Source organism: Myodes glareolus, chromosome 24 (assembly GCF_982192425.1).
Source record: "Myodes glareolus chromosome 24, mMyoGla1.1, whole genome shotgun sequence".
Taxonomy (NCBI): Eukaryota; Metazoa; Chordata; class Mammalia; order Rodentia; family Cricetidae; genus Myodes; species Myodes glareolus.
The window spans coordinates 10,928,921-10,947,761 of record NC_142049.1 but is presented as its reverse complement, the minus strand read 5'-3'; the positions used below and the strand labels follow the sequence as shown (position 1 = coordinate 10,947,761).

Sequence of the window (18,841 nt, the reverse complement as noted above, 5' to 3'; positions counted from 1 at the left end):
ACTGGTGTTTGGTCAAAGCCAGCTATCCCCATGAGTACTAAAAGCTATGGAATAGAGCTCCTTAGTAAAAATCACAAGGAGGGCAACCTGGGGCCTCTGTCATCTACTTGGAGACTTTTAGCTGGCTCATTTCTTTAGATTGCATTTGTGCCCTCAAAAACCTAGAATCCTGCCCGGTACTTAGTCTAATGAAAATAAATGGGGAAATTACTCTAGTTATACACAACCACCAAATTTGCTTTCTTTTTCCCTCCTAAGTTTCCGGTATTCTCAATATAGAGTGTTACATTTAAAAGACATAGAGATTAACAATCCACTGCTCACATTTTCAAGAAGCTCATGAGATAATTAAGAAGAAAAAGTGAAAACCACAGGAGAAGAAATGACTAGTTGTTAGGCTATTAAGTGGTCTGCAAAGTTATACTGGAGTTCAAATCCCTCAAAACATTAGGAAAACAGCTTACATGATTATCCCAACTGTGCAGTTCAAACCGTGCATGTGATTGCAAGTAGGAAGTCATGTAGATGATACTGTGAAGCAAGTGTATTTGAGAAATCATATGAATTTTGATTCTGAGAGGGTGAAGATGTCTTAAAGCTGGCACTGTACAGAAGTAATGAGATTCCATAACCCTCTCATAGGCATTTGTACTGAGTTAGCCATATATTTTGATATGTATCTGTTCCAATTGGGCCTGTGTCTTCCTAACTATCAATTTTTAAGCATTTATTGTACGTACACAAGTGTTTTATTGCATATATGTCTGCAAACCCTAAGAATGTTGCGTGCTTGTAGAAATCAGAAGAGAGTACTGGGACCCTAGGAACTGGAATTATTGACGGTCGCAAGCCACTATGTAGGCGCTGGCAATCAAACTAGGGCCTTTGCAGAAACAAGTGCTTTTAACTGCTAAACTATTCCTTCATGTTATTTATTATTTATGGTCTCACCTTTGAATGTAGTAAGAAAATGACAGGCAGATTCAAGCAACATGTTAAAGATAGTGTGTGCGAAATTACAGGGTTCAAAGATAATCAAGGGAAATGGCTTAAGATTATTTTGCATGAGTTTGTTCCAATTTTTTTATATAAATTCACACTCAGAAAGATGGATAAAAAGTAAAAGAAAGGAGACACTTGCTCTATGTCACCAACTCAGTTTGGCAAATGAATGTTATAAAAATCCTTTCATTAAAAAGACAAATATGTGTACAAGCCAAAGTATAATCCTTATTGTACTTAGCACACATAAAAATTTTTAGAAAAAAATTCACAGATGAATATGGGATCTTTTAGGTATATTGCTTATTCTTGTTTTTTGAACAATATATTCCAGGAAAATGAAGGAAAAAAATCACCAGCTCCTTTGTTCTTGACCTGACTAGTGAGAAACACAATGTTGAACATTACAACCTGTTCCTGTATCTCCAACAAGAGGTCCTATGGGTGGTCCTACCAGTGTCAGCCAGTCCCTAAACTTCTGAGAGAAGAGAAATTTAAAAACAGAATTTACTTAGAAAGCACAACAGCTTTTACTAAGTGAATGATGAACACATAAGTCTTAATATTGTTGTGGAAGTAACCAGCAAATGCTTTACTTTTCTGACACTGGATCAGAGTCTCCAAATCTTTACATAGACAGACACACAGACAATATGTTAGGTTTCATAGAACATGTGCTCTCTTTCACAACTCTTTAGTACTTCATTATAATCATATAGCCAAAGACTTTATGCAAATCAATGTGACTATATGACAGTAAAGCTTGACCTCATTGTGTGTAAATTCCATTAACCATATAGATTTTCTAGGAAACCAAGAGCACATGGCTTTGATCTGCTTTTCCCAAATCATAATATTCTGTGCTTGTTTGGTTATCAATGGGTGTTTTCCCAACTTATAAGATATATTAAGTTTTTTTTCACCCTCTGAAGCCTACATTTTTTTCACAGTGATTTTCTTTAAAATAGTTTGGCTCAAGTGTCCCATGCAGTTACTGATTTTGTTTGATGTCTTGTATAGTTTGTTTTGTTTTCTTTAAAGAAAGGCACACTGGATTTGTTTTTACATTAAGAAATCCTTTTATGAAGAATTGATTTTAATTGCTCTACATTTCTTTGTCATAGTTTCTTTATACTGACCAAAGAGAAAAATCGTTGATATTTCATGCCAGTGAGACTAAATTCATGCTGAAAGTAAGCATCATCAAAGACCTTCGGATGGCTAGCCATTATGATTAAGGACATAGACTTCCACCCACTGTCCTCTCTGGCACTGGCTGTATGATCTTTAACAAGTAGGTTTTCTTTCTGTTTCCTCAGCTATAACATGAAGAAAATGATAACTTCCAAATAGACTTGTTGAAAAGAATCAGTAAAATAATACACAAGAACAATCATCCATATCAGTATTTGTTAAGCACAACACTTTATGGATAGATGCTATTAATATTCTACTGTCAAAGTATCCTAAATGTTTTTATAAGTACAATCATGTCCCAAACTAGCAGAACCCTGAGACATAAATGCACTAACTAGTCCAGAAGGAGACTTGAAAATTCTGGGTCGTTTTTACTCTACTTATTTTTTTTTTCTCCATTCTAGGTCCCCTTGTCTCCTTTCTGAACCTTTGTGACTTTCAGAAGCAGAACACCTGTCTAGGTCACCAGCAACACCCAAATTTTTGTTGCAAATCTACTGACCTTGATAAGCTATAGACAAATTACAGCTCTGAGTTTCAGATTTTCAATTTGCTAAGCCAAGTTAGTAAGATCAACATCAAAATGTACTTTAGAGAGATATAAGAATATCTTAGTTTTCAAATTTTGAGTGTATGGGAGAATTATCCCCTGCTTGATGATAAAGGGGCAGAGATATGAAAGTTTCAATTCTTATTTCCTCCCTTCCTTACCCGAGGATCAACTCACCTATCTGATGAGTTTGGAAGAATATTGCATGCGTGTATCATTTGGCTTTTTTTTTCAAAAAAATATGGAACAATATCCATAGCTACAATGATTTCCCTGTGACTTTGGAGTATAAACACGGTGGTGGAATGTCCATTTAGTCATAGATCAAAGATGTCATCTCTAATTAGTTAGCATACATTAGTCTCCATGACTCACTCCTGTTGGTTTAATTGAAAAACTAGGCTATTGTTTAATCTACCTTTAAAACACTCACAGAGTTAATCTCACAATACTTTATGTGACAGCATAAGAATAAATATTAAATTTGGAGTTATTTTAAGAGCTTTTTTATTATAGTATAGCTAAACTGCCCTCTCCTCATTATGCCTTTTTGATTATAGTGTAGGAGAATCTTTTCTTCTCATTGTAACAGATGATGTAATATTTTTAAAGGTAGTGTAGGAAACCGCTTATTAATCATGTCTTTCTTTCAGTTTTTTACATTCAGTGACATCTTCTTAACCCAATGTCAACCACCTACACAAACATGTGCACAGTCACACACACACACACACACACACACACACACACACACATACACACACACACACCCTCTTGACATTTACAATGTAGGAATATCAAGTGATTTTTCTGTTTTCAAACCTTTTAAGCCTACCCATACTAATGATTTTTCCTTCTGCTCCAGTTAAAGAGTTGATCTGCCCTGGTTATTGCTTTATCTCTGTGCTTTTAGTGATCCCTGTTCCCATATGTTCAAGCTTGATGCTTTTAGATGATACCTTTGTTTAATCTTCTGATTTCCAAAGAATCCAAAATTAAATGACTAACTAAACTTACATCTTTGTCTGGCCTTTGAAAGGAATATTCAGATCTTATAGGACTTAAAGATGACAGTGAAAAATTTAATTTTTGTCTAAAATGATAGTTGTCTAAAATGCCACATACAGGTTAAATTAAATGACTGGCATAAAAACATTTTCAAGGTTAGTAACTTATATTTCTCATTTTAAAATGAGCCATTCAAATCAGTCCATAACAATACACAAATAAAATGCACTACAAGCATAACTACATGAGATTGGCTACAGAAAATAAAGCAGCATATCCAGTACAGGCATAGAAAAATACGTACATTGTCCCTCTCACTTTAGAGCCACAACTTAAAACATTATGATGACATTTAAAGTTAAAAGTTTAGCAATTAGCAAATATTTTGCTAACTCCTAGTATTGGAGAAATAGAAATCTATCCATTCTCTATTTCTTTGCATATATGTTTTCCTTTTAAAACTTTATATATAAATGGTCAGAAATTACATATTGGCAAGCAAAACCACTGCTATAATATGTCCTCAACTGTTTTTTTCATTTTCTGTACACGAAACAGAAAAGTAGCATGTGCCATACTCTTTTACACACTCGTTTTACATGTATTGCCTCTACTACTGTGCTTACTCCACATGTTCTAGACAGTTTGATGTACATACAACTAGCCAGTTGGTTGTTTATATACAGAACTTCATGTGATTGTTCTGGTCTTGCTAAAGCAATTCACACAAGCACAACATAATACAGCTAAGATGGGTACAGTTTTGCTAGCCTTATTTACATTGTAGATGTATTATATTTATGTCTACATTGTTCTTAATTTTTACTAGTTTTTTTTATATTTTCAAAATTTATGAACTCATACAACAAAACTAACCATAAGACAAAATGAAAGTGATAATTTCCAGGTGTCGAAACATCTATTTGCTAGGTTTCTTATGTTTTTTCATTATTTAGAATTGTGTTAGGTGAGTTATCCTGTTTGTTCAATAAACCTACTGAAATTTTTATGTGCTCTCCTGTACAAGAATGAAATTATTAAAATCATAAGTATATAAATTTTGACTTTTGTGATACTATTAAGAATAGAAACGAAATTTTGTCTCTTTTGTCTGTATTTCCATTCCTGTCTTCTGTCCTTCTTGAAACTCTACTAAAATATCCTCTGGTCTTATCCTGCAATTTAATTGTATCAAAGTGGTTGACATTGGATTAAGAGTCAAAAGTTAAACATACTTCTTCGAAAATGGCTTTGGTTTTGAATTAAAACTGATGGTGTGTAAGAATAGAGAGGAATATCTATCTGTCATGCAAGGTCAATAACTATTATTATGTTTATTCTAGTTCATCTGCAAACAGATTTGTTAGAATAAATTCTTATTCTTCCTTTTTTGAAACAAATGGAGGTTGAGTTACCTCATACTAAGAAAGTCTGCTTATAATTTGCAAGTAGTGTTGAAATTTAAGTGCATTTACTTTATATGGAGTTTCATTTTAAACAAACATACAGATGTAATTAACAAAACCATCTTTAAGTAGCTAATTTAAAATATTCTAAGTTTATATTAAATTTTATAACATTTAAATGCTATATCTCTGATACTACATTTTCAGGCCTAGATATAAGACTGTATTCAGGCTGGGCATTGTGGCATATCTTTAATTACAAAACTGGAGAGACAGAGAGATGTGAATCTCTTTGAGTTCAAGGGCAGCCTGGTCTGCAGAATGAATCCCAGGCCAAGAAGGGTTACATAGATAGATCCTGTCTATCATATATATACATTCTAGCAAAATAAACACCTTTGGAGATACTATTATTCCTCTTTTGATTTCTTTCTCATATAAGGGCCAATGTATTTTGTGAAACAGCTTCAAGGATCCATACAAGATGATACTATTAATATCAAAACAGGCTATTCAGAGATCAAAATGGAAAGACCAAGTGTATGGGTCTATGGAGTGCTCACATTCTATTTGTTTGCAGTACAGTTAAAAAATATATTGATGAAGAATGGAGGTGTTTGCCTCAGCAGCATTATTTTCTTAACCTTGTCAAATACATTAACTGAAAGGTATGTCAAGCATTCTTGTCTCTAAACATCTGGAGAGCTAAATATGGGACTCACTCACTGTAAGGGTAGTCCATATTCTACAACTTTGGCTTCTAATTTCTGAGAATCAGCACAAGGGACAAAAGTAAATATTAGGTAGGCCCAGAAAGACAAAATAATCTCAAAACATGGGTGTGCATATTGGTAAACTAGTAGGAATTTCCAGGAAATAGCTCTGTACAGCCATGAGTTCAGTAGCACTTTAGCATGTCCCTCTGCTAATCTATAAGAGGCAAACTGATAGGGATGTAGGGCTGTCTTGCCAGTCATTGCTACTAGATTACTTTGTGGCTTTGATCCTGTTATCTGATTCATGTGGCTATCAGTTTCTTCACTTTAAGAAAAGAGGCAGGTATTCTTATAACTGCTAAAATTTGTTTACCTTTTATATAATGGTATTACTAAAATTTTCAAGTCTTAGATTATTTGTCTATTAAAAGGAGATGATAAAGAATTTCAACATGTCAATTGTTTTCATAGATTTTTTAGACTATATTACTGTCTGGAAAACATCTAGGAGTAAAAATTATTTTCTGTTTCATCCAAAATCATATAAAGAAACTTTATAAACAAAATACCCATAGATAAAGTAAATCAGAGCTCAATTATATATGAATTATAAAGTACCTAATCAATAAAGGGCTTGAAGAATCTCTAATTAAAGATTACAAATCTTTTTCTATAGGTTAAAATGTCAGAAAGAACTTTCTGTATATACTATATCCAGAATAAACTTTAAAATATCAAAGTTCACATTTTGCTTTTGTGGTACAGCAAGCAATATAGTCACATGTAGAAAAGTGTAGGCATCATAATTTGTGTTTAGTGAATAATGCCTATATTCTGCCATCTAATGATATAAAAAGATTCAAATAGGATATGGGAAATCTTATATCCTGATTGAAAAATGTCAGACATTTTAATACTCTGCTGTTTTGTTTTCTTTTTGGGGGGGAGGGGATTTTCTCTCAACTATTAACATCAAACTTTGGTATATTAAGAGTATCAATAGACATGTTCTTGAGCTCTACAAAACTATGACTCGAATTTTCACAGATACTTTAGACAAAATATATAACACAAATTTAAAAGAAATATTGTCTAATATAGTTATTATGAATGAGGTGTGGCCTCATGTAAAAATAATTGTACTCATTTGCTACTCTCATTTCAGACAAAAGAGTTAGGTAACTAAAGTGACTGCCAGAAAATATAACTATGCAGGAGCTAAATGTGAAAACAGAAGTTCCATTAAACATTTGAAACTAAATGAAATATAGCTCATTTTTAAAAGTTGTCAAAATATAACAACAACTGAGAATACTTCTTATGGTGAACAGGACTACTGAGAAAGGCAGTATTTTTTGGACTCATCCTTTTTTTCAATTTTTCAGATTGGTTATATGATACATGACAAATTGTCAAGTTTTTCCAGAAAGCATGTATGATACATGACATCTTAAGGGCAAAATGGAAAAAGCCCACACATCTCTGAGCAATCACAATTTCTCATCTCTAGAGAGAATTCCATTACAAACTATGGCATCTGTCTAGTGATTATGATGGTATACTTTATATATTTATTTGTATGAGATGTGGTGCTCAAACATTTAACCAGACATTAAGGATATTTTTGTGATGCTGTTTTAGGGTAATATCACTTGAAATGAGCAGAATTGAATAAAGCACCAGCCCTCCTCCCTATTCCTACATACAGTCCGATAGAACTTTATATAACCAGTTGAAGACTTAATAAAAGAAACTGGACAAGAGGAGAGACCTAAGCATGTGTACATGACACATTACATTGGTCTTGCCCATCTTTTAGATACAGACAACATATTAGTGTTTCTTAGTAGTAAGGTTCCTCACCTACAGAGAAGTTAACACAGTCATCTTCCATGCACCTAAAATTTAAACTGAGACAAGAACAGATATGTCTTTCTTTGTTTTCTGGCTTTCAAAGTGTAGATTGTGTTAGTACACACCCTTCTTTATCAAATGAATTAGTTCCTCATAATAAATTTCACAATACACACATTTCACACATATATCTCAGTATGTGTTCATTACATGCATTTTTATATAATACATAGTCACATTTTATTGTTTTTATTATTTCTTTGAAAATACTGACAATATATATGTAGCTATATCCACATGGAATCAATAAAGTTTTATCAATCACGTGAAATATCTGGATAATTAAAAATCAATCTTTGTAGAAGCTAATGTTTTAGTTAATGTCAATGGAATGTGAGATATATTGAAAAATAATGCCTTACTTTAAACCCAAACTCTACAATTCTATATTATAAAGCAAACATATAATATATATGTATATATATATTCAAAATCATTTTAAAATTAGCACCAACAAGATATATATATATATAATGTCTTGATACCACATACATTTAAGAAACCACCTGATTCCTTATTGTGATTTTTAAAGTTGGGAATATTTTTGCATCTTTACATTCTGATTCCTGCTTTCACGCTGCGGGAGTATCTTCCACTGCTTCAGCCAATAGTCGCTGAAGCACGAGCCCAAGGTGCTGTGAGAGCACCTTCCGCTCCTTCAGCCAATAGCCCCTGAAATACCAGCCCACTGGGACGTGGTATATTTCTCTTTTAAAAAGAGCCGCAGAACTCGGTTCGGCCCTCTTGGTTCCGGCGCTTGGTCCCGGCTCCTGCTCCTGGCTCCTGCTCCAGCGACTAGGCTCCCTTCCTGACGGTTTATGGTGTATGTAAGTTCCCCCCCCCCCAAAATAAATAATCCCTTAAAACATAACTGGTGTGGGATTGATTCGCTGTTACTTTCATCATGCGTCTGCACACACAGCAGCTACTCACTCTCCATCTTTCTCCCTGGTCTTTATGCTGTTTTGTGATAGTTACATTCTTCTGGCACAGGAAGTAAAATTCTTACACAGCAGTCCTTATGCATCAAAGGAATGGAAATGAAGGCAAAGTTTTGCAATTATTTGCTCGTTGCCACTTACCTGCCCAGAAGCAGAAACTCTCCGGCTAGACCCAAGCGCCTCATGGCCATCAGCAGACCTCTCACTGTCATGCCTTCACAGAAGCAGGCTACCACCCGGGCCTTGGGCAAATGGCTTCTGAGCTTTTTCAACAGCTTGTCGAAGCTCTGCTCCCCAGCATTGCTGTAGATTTTGTAAGAGTGGGCAATGCAAATCCCTTCCTTGGCTGACATATCTTTGAAAGCCTCCATCCCGCTTTCTCCATAGTTGCCTGTATGAAAACAAACATACAAAAAGAGATATTGCATTGAGAGAAATGCATTGATTAGATACAATAAGAATCTTTTCTCTTAATTGAAATGTAGAACAACTTGTTTCAGTACATACATACATTATACAAGGTTCAAATTGTTACATTTCTTTTGTTTCCTCAAATTTTATTCTTTTACATTGAAAAAATCCAACAGTTGTTTCTTCAAGATTTTCAAAACGAACGTTCATGATATCATCTAATCAGGACTTCTTTCTCCAAACTATGATAATACAGCTTACCATCTTTGTTTTGTCTCTTCCTTTTATACTCGCCTCCCACCCTCTGGTTACCACCATTTACCGTTTTGCTCTCAATTCCTGTCAAAACAGCTTTTCTAGATGGCTCTTACCAGTGAGGTCATGTGGTACTTATATTTCAGCGCTTAACTTATTCACATGATATATTGTTACCCATCCATGTTGTCACTATAGCAGGCTTTTATTCTTTCTTATGACTGAATAATATTTGATTGTGTAGGAACCAAGTGTTCATCAATAAAAGAACATATAAGATGTTTTCATTTATTAACAACATCAAGTACAGCCTCAATGGCCATGAATGTGAAGTTGTCTCTTCAGCATTCAAACTTGTCTGCTGTTTAATATGTACTCCTACCTTAATATAAAATGATAGAAAGCATCCGCTGGCTGTTTTTATTCTATGCTCTCTCTTTCCCTCTTTGGTTGTCATTGGATGATCATTGCATCCCACCGCTGGGGTTCAAATATGGTTTATCCTCCAAGGATCCTGTTTTGGGGGGTCTGGTCTGCAATGTGCTCACACTGATGTGATGGAAATTTTAAGTGAGCTGAAGAAAATGTGACCAGAACATCAGCATTCATTCTCAGAAGACTTCTGCTAGCAGGTGGGTAAAGTCTGCCAGGACAGATTAGTTTTTACTTCTCATGAAAAGGGAATGTTTGGTTCTTACACAACATCTTGCCTTTTTGCGTGTACACATTCTTTTTCTACCTGAAACTGATTTCCTTTATCTCTCCCCATAATTTAATAATAAAATCAAACATTGCCACTATGCTATTTAGACTTCCAACCTCACCAAAGTACTGATCCAAATAAACCTCTTTTTTACATACATAATCTAGCATTAAGTATTCTGTTGTGGTAACACAAAATATATCACAATTGGTCCTTTAGCCAAAGTATGTACATAAGGTTTATTCACAGTATACATATGCATATATTTAGATACACAGTGTGTGCATGCAAGCATATACAAAATACATACTATATAAATGAAATCGGTGTGATAGAAATATTATAGAACGTCTTAGTATATAAAATGTTGGCGATACAGAAGTCCTTGTACTCCCTTTGTCCTTACAGAGAAGCACTAAGGGAACCAGCGCTGCTAATCTCACAGAGATGTCTCCTCAAGAGAGGAGATAAAATCAAATGCCTACACTCCATCTAGAAATCTGAAAGTGGAGGGAATTAACAACTTGGTGATCATTTTGCTATCTGAAGGGACAGATTTCATCCTAATTCCCCAGAATGATCACCCCAGACTCGTCCCTCCCTATCCATTACCCATCCTTGGATGTCACAGTACTTATGGCCGCTGACCTCTGCACTATCAGTCAGGAACCACACTGGATTCTAGGCCTTTTAGCTACAGAAACAAACCTCGTGGTGATGTGTACTTTATAACTAAGTCACTGTGTGGTCACAACTTATTCTTTATTGTGCTCCTGGAACTGGACAGACTGGACTGATTAGTACCTAGAAACCTTTCCCAATCATACTGTGTTTTAAATATACTGACAATGAACTAACTGCCTGGCATTAGACTTCCTGAAGTCTGATCCAAGTTAATAAAGTCCAAGTTTACATTCTTGTCTCTTTATGTGTTTTATTTACCTCTGGGAACTCTCCTCAATAAAATGTGTATTTTATGTAATATATTAATTGTCATGAATTTATTACTTGGTGTTCTAAATGCAAAGGACCCAATATATTCTCAACTAAGATAAATCCTGTCATGAAAATGTATAAACTTATTTTAAAAATCCAATTTTCATTCTATATAATCAAAGAGCAGTTAATGATATGGATAATTCCAAAATCCAATTGCATGCAAAATATGATTTTAGAGGTGAAAATCTGTTCATCTTTTTCTTCTTCCTGCTTTTTTATTTATTTTTGAGACTTTATTATTTACAATTTTTCTCTTCCATTTTCCCCTTCAAATTTCCTCATAACACAACTTTCTTCAAATTTATGATTTCATTCCATCAATTTTTATTGCATGCATACATGTATTTTTATTTCTATATATTCCCAAATATAAACTGCTGAGTCCATGTAATATTACTTGTATACTTGTTTTCAGGGCTGACTGTTTGGCACTGGACAACCAATTGATATTCTCTTTCCTGTGGTGTGTTACCACTTCTGCTTCCAGATTTGCTCAGTGTCCTGTAGTTCTTTGTGTATGGTTGGGGTTTTATAGGATTTCTACATGACATTTGGCAACTTTTACAGTTGTTAGGAGCCTTGCTGATCAGAGGCTGTGGTCTGCCATAGCCTAGCAACTTTCTTTAAGCTCAGCAACGTGGAGGACTTATTGCCCTCAGAAAAAGCTTCCTGCTCTCTACCTAGCTTTATCTGGAAGATGTCTCCTTGCCCAGGATTCCTGACTTATTTCAAGGGTGACCCTTGACACAATTTCCTGTAAATAGTATTTCCCTGATGATACACATGGTAATTAAGCAAGTGATATAGTGATTTTGATAGGGCCATGGTTTCATTAATCCAGATATATGATAGAAGTGTGACACCTAATTCAAATTAGGGTTTGTCCCCAGGGTCCCCAATTCTATATATTTGATTTACCCCAAGATAAAGGTGAGGTGAATCACCCAAGTCTGTCTTCCTGAGTATTGTTTCCTTTGCACCCATGGCCATCTGAACCCTGTTTTCTGCTTCTGTTCTCTCTACCCTTCTGGACTAATGCAACCAACAATTCTGAGGATCATTGCAGACGTTGAGCTACATAAAGTCACAGGAAAAAGAAGATTAAGATTGACAGTCATCTGTGAGAGGAATCACACCAGGGACATTATATAAGTTATCCCATTGAATTCTTATAATAATATATTGAGGTGTATGTTATTACAGGCATTCCATAGACGACACAGTCAGTACCTTCAAAGCTCAGAGTTATAAATATGACTAGTATGTAAAGGCTGAGTTCCATGCAGCTCCAAAAGCAAAGATTTCTCTCACTCTGTTCTTCTATAATTGACCCCCGAGAACCTCAGAAGTCCAATTATATAGGCCAGATAGATTGGCACGAAGAATGTGCGGGTATTATTAGACAGCTAAGCTGTAGAATATAAAAGTGTAACTAGCCTAAAATCAGGTAGGCATAGAAGGTGGTATCTATCAAGAACAGCAAATATCAAGTAAATGAGAGCTATAAGGCACCCAGTTACAGAGCCCTGGGCTATACAAAGATAAAAGTCAGCAAACAGGTAGGTGGGTAAACCTGGGCTGGAGCACACATCTCGATTTTGCTACTGTGCTTTACTAACACACAAGTGCTGTACTCAGATGAGCTCCTCGGATTTTCAGGATGCAATATTGCATACTTCTATCCACACACATCATATAGGAGAACACATTAGCTTGGCTTGCAGCCCAAACATGGATGTGCAAACTGCGTGGATTTCTCTTTATCTCTAGAATTAGAAGCAATGAGAAACCTCTGTGAAAGTGGCAGGTGGACGGTCAGGTTATTTTGTAATTAACAAAGTTTAAAGGGTGCTCTTTGGAAAATGTGCCAAGAGGCCTCAATTATTGACTTTACACTAATCTGAGTAATCTACTATTCTTTTCTATTTGGACAATTTTATATTTAGATAGTTTCTCAGCTCTTTTGCTAGCAATGTTCGGATTTAAGATAGAGTCGTTCATATAAATTGCTTGAAATTAATCATAATGATTATGATATAAATAATAAAAGCAAATAAATTCATAATCAAACAAGAAAATGTATCTGAAAGCATCATGATCTTTAACTTGCTACCTAGCAATTTCGCTTTAACACTGTCTCATTATGCAACATGTTACATAAAGCAAGTTGGAATAGAGAAGAGATATTTGTATTAAAACTTAATTTAGCTTCAATTTGGAAACTATATCCTTAGCTTTTTAACCTAAAACAAAACAACACACTTAAATCTTTGCAGTGCATTTATTTCACACATTTAGAGTATCTGGTAATTAGCTTGGACTCCATTTCACCTATTAAAGTATCTCTACTTGAACATCCCGCAACATATTGAAGCTAATAGCATTATTCATGAACTTTAGACACAATGTTAAGCTTAAAGCAGAAGAAGAAAATGTGATTTCTCAGAGGCACACCTAAACTGTCCTAGATAAAAGAAAGATGACATAGGGGACATCCTTCTACTCTCTACTCTTTTTTATTTCAAACTTACAACCCCTCTAAACAGTTTAGACATAGATTTGATATAAAATGTTTATAATATCTCAACTTGGATTTATTTTCAAGAGTTCAGTGTAATCTGATAATTTAAAAAGGAAGCTATGGAACTGGCTAAGTAACTCAGAGGCTAAAGGTGCTTCCTGCTGAGACTGAAGACTTGTGCTTAATCTATAGAACTCTCATTACAGGAATAGGGAACAGACCCCTGCAAATGGTCCTCTGACAATACACAGGCACTCTGTACCATGTGTATGCACAGGTGTTCACACTGTCTCTTTCAGATAGACACAGATAAGTAAATAAAAGCAAAAATATAAAAAACATGAGCATATATATTTCAATAAATGGGAAATTTGAAGTAAAGCTGTATCTAAGAGTTCATATAAACTCTGTATTATATACACATTTGGAAACAATGGGAACCTTGGGAAAATGTCTGCAAATTTCTTAGACAGAGAAATAGATTTTTAAGTAACATATATACAGAAGAAAAAGTTTAAGAAAAAGCTGAGTTTCCAATATGGAACCTAGTCATTAAAGAAAGCCGTCCTGTAAATTAGGACTCAAAGATGTGGCTTCACTTCAATAAGAAGGAATCTATAGAAAATTATTTTCAGTGGTAGAGGAATTAAGAAGAGAAATTATATTTTTATAAAATAATGTATGGCCATGTACCAAAGAAGAAGGAATCAAGTAAAGGAAAGACGGCAAAGCTGTTGAACCTGTGATGCATGTCCAAGTCAACAAGTTTGAATGACTTTTTTAAATCTTAACTTTAGTCACAAAACTTGTAGTTGTGATAGATATCTTCTCCCAATCCAAAAAAAAATCTTAGTTCATATATTGGGACAGGTGAACTGGCATAGACATAGTGGAGAAGAATGAAATTTACAAACATTATTTTTTTTTTTAATTTTCCTTTGTATTTTAAATGAATTACAGAAAAAGAATGTAGTAGTTTAACTAAGAATGGCCCCCATAAACTCATAGATTTGAGTGCTTAGTCATCATAGGAAGTGGCATGCTTTATGAGGATTAGGAAGTGTGGCCTTGTTGAAGGAATTGTGTGTAAAACACTCAACTACTTCTCCAGCATTGCCTGCATGCAGCCATACATTCCACCGCGATGGTAACGAACCAAACTTCTGAAACTGTAAATAAACCTCAATTAAATGTTTTCTTTTATAAGGATTCCTATGGTCATGGTATCTCTTCACAGCAATAGTCACTGACTAAGACAATGATTTTTTTTTTTTTTCTAAATTTTGTTAAATGGCCAAGTAAGAGTGGCGGTTAGGATTCAGAAAGGAATAATTTGAGTTGGGAGTGCTTGTCAGTCTTTGCAATGAATAGCACTGTGGGTAGCAAGAGTGCTGTGTGAAAGTATAAGGTGTGATGAAAAAAAGACAGTCCTGCATGGTACCCTCAAAGTGTCAAACGTCCATGTATTACTTGAAAAAAAAATGCTGACGTTTACTTCTGAAACTAAACATGCAATAAATATGTTCAATGATTCAGGTTAACACTGAACTCCTTCGGGGTAGGCTTGTATGGATGGAGTTTAAAGGTGAAGAACATGCATTTATGTCACTTCTCGATCTGAGGCACTTGCAGCTGAAGAGGAAGAAGAAAATGCAGTGGCGATAAGTATTAGGGATGGCAATCTAGAGAGAGGTTTTTTTCAATGAGTTTCACAAGGGAGCTTCTTCACAAAGTGCTTCACACAGGGGAGTGGTCTAGAACACCAACTCAGTAGATGATTTTAGAGCGCCTACCATCATCATTACCATAATTACCATAAAGAAAGGTGGCATTTACCTAGTTTATGTAATTATGCAAATACCAAGTCCTGTACTTGCTAATCCAAGTACATTAACATGAAAACTAATTAACTTGAAGAAATTAACATGATTCAGGGCAGTATTTCAGATTTACAAATGAAGGGTAGGTGATGGGAAAGTTTGCCAAATAATTACTAGTTAACAGAAGAGCTGGAATTTCAGCCTCTGTCTTTCGAATGTCCAAAGCTGTATTCTTCCGTCTGATATTACTCTCAAGCCAGACATTTGGGTAACAATTAGTTCAGCTGCATATTTCTTCCAACCACACTTCTATGCACCAGTAAATGTTTCCTTTGCAACTTATATCTCAACCTACATACTATTTATCAAGTAACTGCTGTGCCTAATTTCCAAATAAAGTAGAATCATGGATGATTTGGCACTTAATGATTCAAACCATATCACTTTTGGTACTCAACGTTTAATTCTAATTATATTCGTACAAAATATTCAGTGCTGAATTATAGTTTTTTATAGACAATGATCTGTATAATAAGAGAGGGATTTTGGAAAGTGTTGCTCCATTATCTAAAGTTATCTTCTTAATGATGTCATTGATAGGCACAAAGAGACATGTGGGTTTTTACATTAGGACTTTAGTGCATTTATACTTTAATTGCCTTGTTAATGCAGTTTGAGTTTGTATCTGCAGTGTGGAAAAATACTACCCTTTTCCTTAAAAATATTTTGGAGACGTCTCCTCATTTCTATCTCTGGATACTCTTCCCAGAGGAAAATGAAATGTGGAGACAGACACTATGACCCAAATTCTCATTCTAGCCCTATAGAATTCAACTTCCTTAGGCCTACTTTGTAGGCTGTTGGGTTCGCAGCTGAAGCCTGTAGCACCTGTCTCATTAAGAGTCATTCTATTTGAATAGGAGGGGAAATCTCCATGTGCAACTGTGTATCAGTAGGTCGAGGGGATCTGGAAGACATTTTGCCTCTTTTTTAAGCTCATTAGTTACCTCTAGTCCTTAATCCTAACTAGATCTAATGACAGTGCAGAAATTGTCCGATCTTAGCTGAATGTAAAAAATCCTTTACGGCATAGCTAAATCTTCTCATGCTTGACAACCTTTGCTGAAAAGAAGTCCGTTTTATGACAGCAGCTCCCTAGTCTGACACCTCCTCAGGTTTAGACTTGCTTTGTGCACATTTGTGATTTCCAGATTTTCTCAGGACTCAACTTTTCCTCATAAATAACATGGAGAACAGGAACTCACTTTGGGTTTAGGAATGAGCAGAATAAATTGAAGTTGGTGGCATAATTGTGTACGAGTTATCAGACTGAGTTTCATTTAGGAATGAGTCGCTAGACTATGTGAGAGCCATGGCTTTAGGCTTCTCCTCTGTTGTTCAAACCTGACCTGTCTCCTATATGCTACTACTCGGGTAGCCTCTGAGCACATGTGACCACTGAACATCTGACTATGTCTAATCCAAAAAACATCGTTCTGTCAGTTTAAAACACTAAATTTCAAACATATATAAAAGAAAAACATCAGGTATCACATCAATATTTTATAATGTTGATGACATGTCAAAATAATAAAAATTATAACAAGGGTTAAATAAGATATACTCTTAAAATTAATTATAAATTTATCTTTATTATCTTAAGCTATTTATGTGGGTAGTAATCTATCACAGGATATATATATATATATATATATATATATATATATATATATATTAGTATCCTAATTTTTCAGAGCAGAATCTAAACTCCTTATAACATTTGATCATGTCTGAGTTTCCCTAAGATCAAGGGTCTAGTCTTTCTCATTAGTGTATTATTGCCTTATAGGGCACATTAAAGCCATAATGACAGCAGTAAACAAGTCAATAAATGCACATTCTTTTCCTAAAAATTAAAGAATTTGTTATTCTGACTCAAATATGAATGATCGTGGCCCACAGGCACGCACAGCTCTAGTTTTCCCTGAATGGTACACATTACCATGAGAATATTTATATTCATGGAAAAGAAAGACAAGGCATTGATGTGTTTACAAGACAATAAACTGTGTATAGCATGTTTTCAGGTATCCCAGATTGTACAAAGTTATCTTTCTCTGAGATATTTTTGTATATACTTTTTCCTTCTGCACTCTTCAAAACACAGCTGCTATGGATACAATTCTCTAATCCTGTATTTCTAAACCAGTATATTTCCCCATGCTCACTCCAGGTATGTAAGCTTGTTTCTGGTCATGCTCTTATGTCTTTAACTGTGTTTAAAGTGTGTAGAGCAATTGGTTGAGGAGTTTATCTCAGTTACACCTTTATCTATGGAGCTTTTATATGTGAGTGCTTATTTAAGTAAATGGATTTTAACATTTTTTTTTTGCCAATTGCTGTTTACTAGAAACTGTAATCCAAAATGATAAAGCCTAGGTAAGACATTTTGAACAACACAGTTTAATCATAAGTACCTCGGATAGAGTAAGAAGAGATTGGAATTTCATTAACTTACAATCTTTTGTTTTCTAACAGTCATGAAAAATTCTCTCTCTCTCCCTTTTTCTCTCTGTGTGTATGTGTGTGTGTGTGTGCATACATGTGTGTTTATGTGTGTTTGTGTGTGAATGACATGTACTTAAAAGAGCCAGAGAGAGAAATTTTATATTTTCCTTCTGTAACCTTTCATTGTAATAAATACTAAGCACATTGGCCACCCTCTTCCATTTGTTTTACAGTCTAATTCCAACATCTAGTTTTTAATTCTGAGAATGACGGTGTGAACAATTCCTAAGTTAAATTCATCTTGTTAAGGCCCTTATGTAAAATACTATATTCTCCACTGATTTTATTTCAAAAATATCTAATAACATAAAATAAGAAGACATTATTCACTAAGTTTGCACAGCTTTGAAATATGCGTAACTACTGTTCAGCTGCCTCTTCCAATAGTTACTGCTTTCTTGGACTTTAAATAGCAAGTAGTAACTGTTCTCCTGCCATATTTTGCTCTTATAAAAACTGCGGGATTTGTGTTTCTTCATGTACCTACATCAATTTGTAAAAATATCTCAAAGCCGCAGTTACTTTCACCTCATGAATAGCATTCATTTACCCCATATGTATTAAACTCAGGCTTGATCAGAACTTGAAAATCAGATGGACCAGAATTTCAGTATTTTTCTTTCTTTATCACATAAATTGTCCAGAATAATCCATTCTCATTCTTTTATATTTTAGTGATAGAATCAAATCAAGGGTCTTCCGTGTGCAAGTACTCTACCAATGAGCTACATTACCAGCAAGGCATTCATGCTAAGGGAAGGAAATTAGCCTCTGACTAAGTGTCTGAACAATTGTGATTTTAACATTCCTCTTGAAGGAGTCTCATTTTC

The 18,841-nt window shown here is 34.7% G+C and overlaps 1 protein-coding gene across 5 annotated transcripts in view; it reads right to left on the bottom strand.

Annotated features, from left to right (window-relative positions):
* The window catches only part of Grm5 (glutamate metabotropic receptor 5), a 427,251-nt gene that overhangs the window by 241,958 nt on the left and 166,452 nt on the right, over window positions 1-18,841 (bottom strand). For all 5 annotated transcript variants that reach the window (XM_048435228.3, XM_048435231.3, XM_048435229.3 and 2 more), the window contains one exon: window positions 8,876-9,125. In XM_048435228.3, the coding sequence (XP_048291185.2) occupies window positions 8,876-9,125 (250 nt within the window). The remainder of the gene's footprint in view (window positions 1-8,875; window positions 9,126-18,841) is intronic.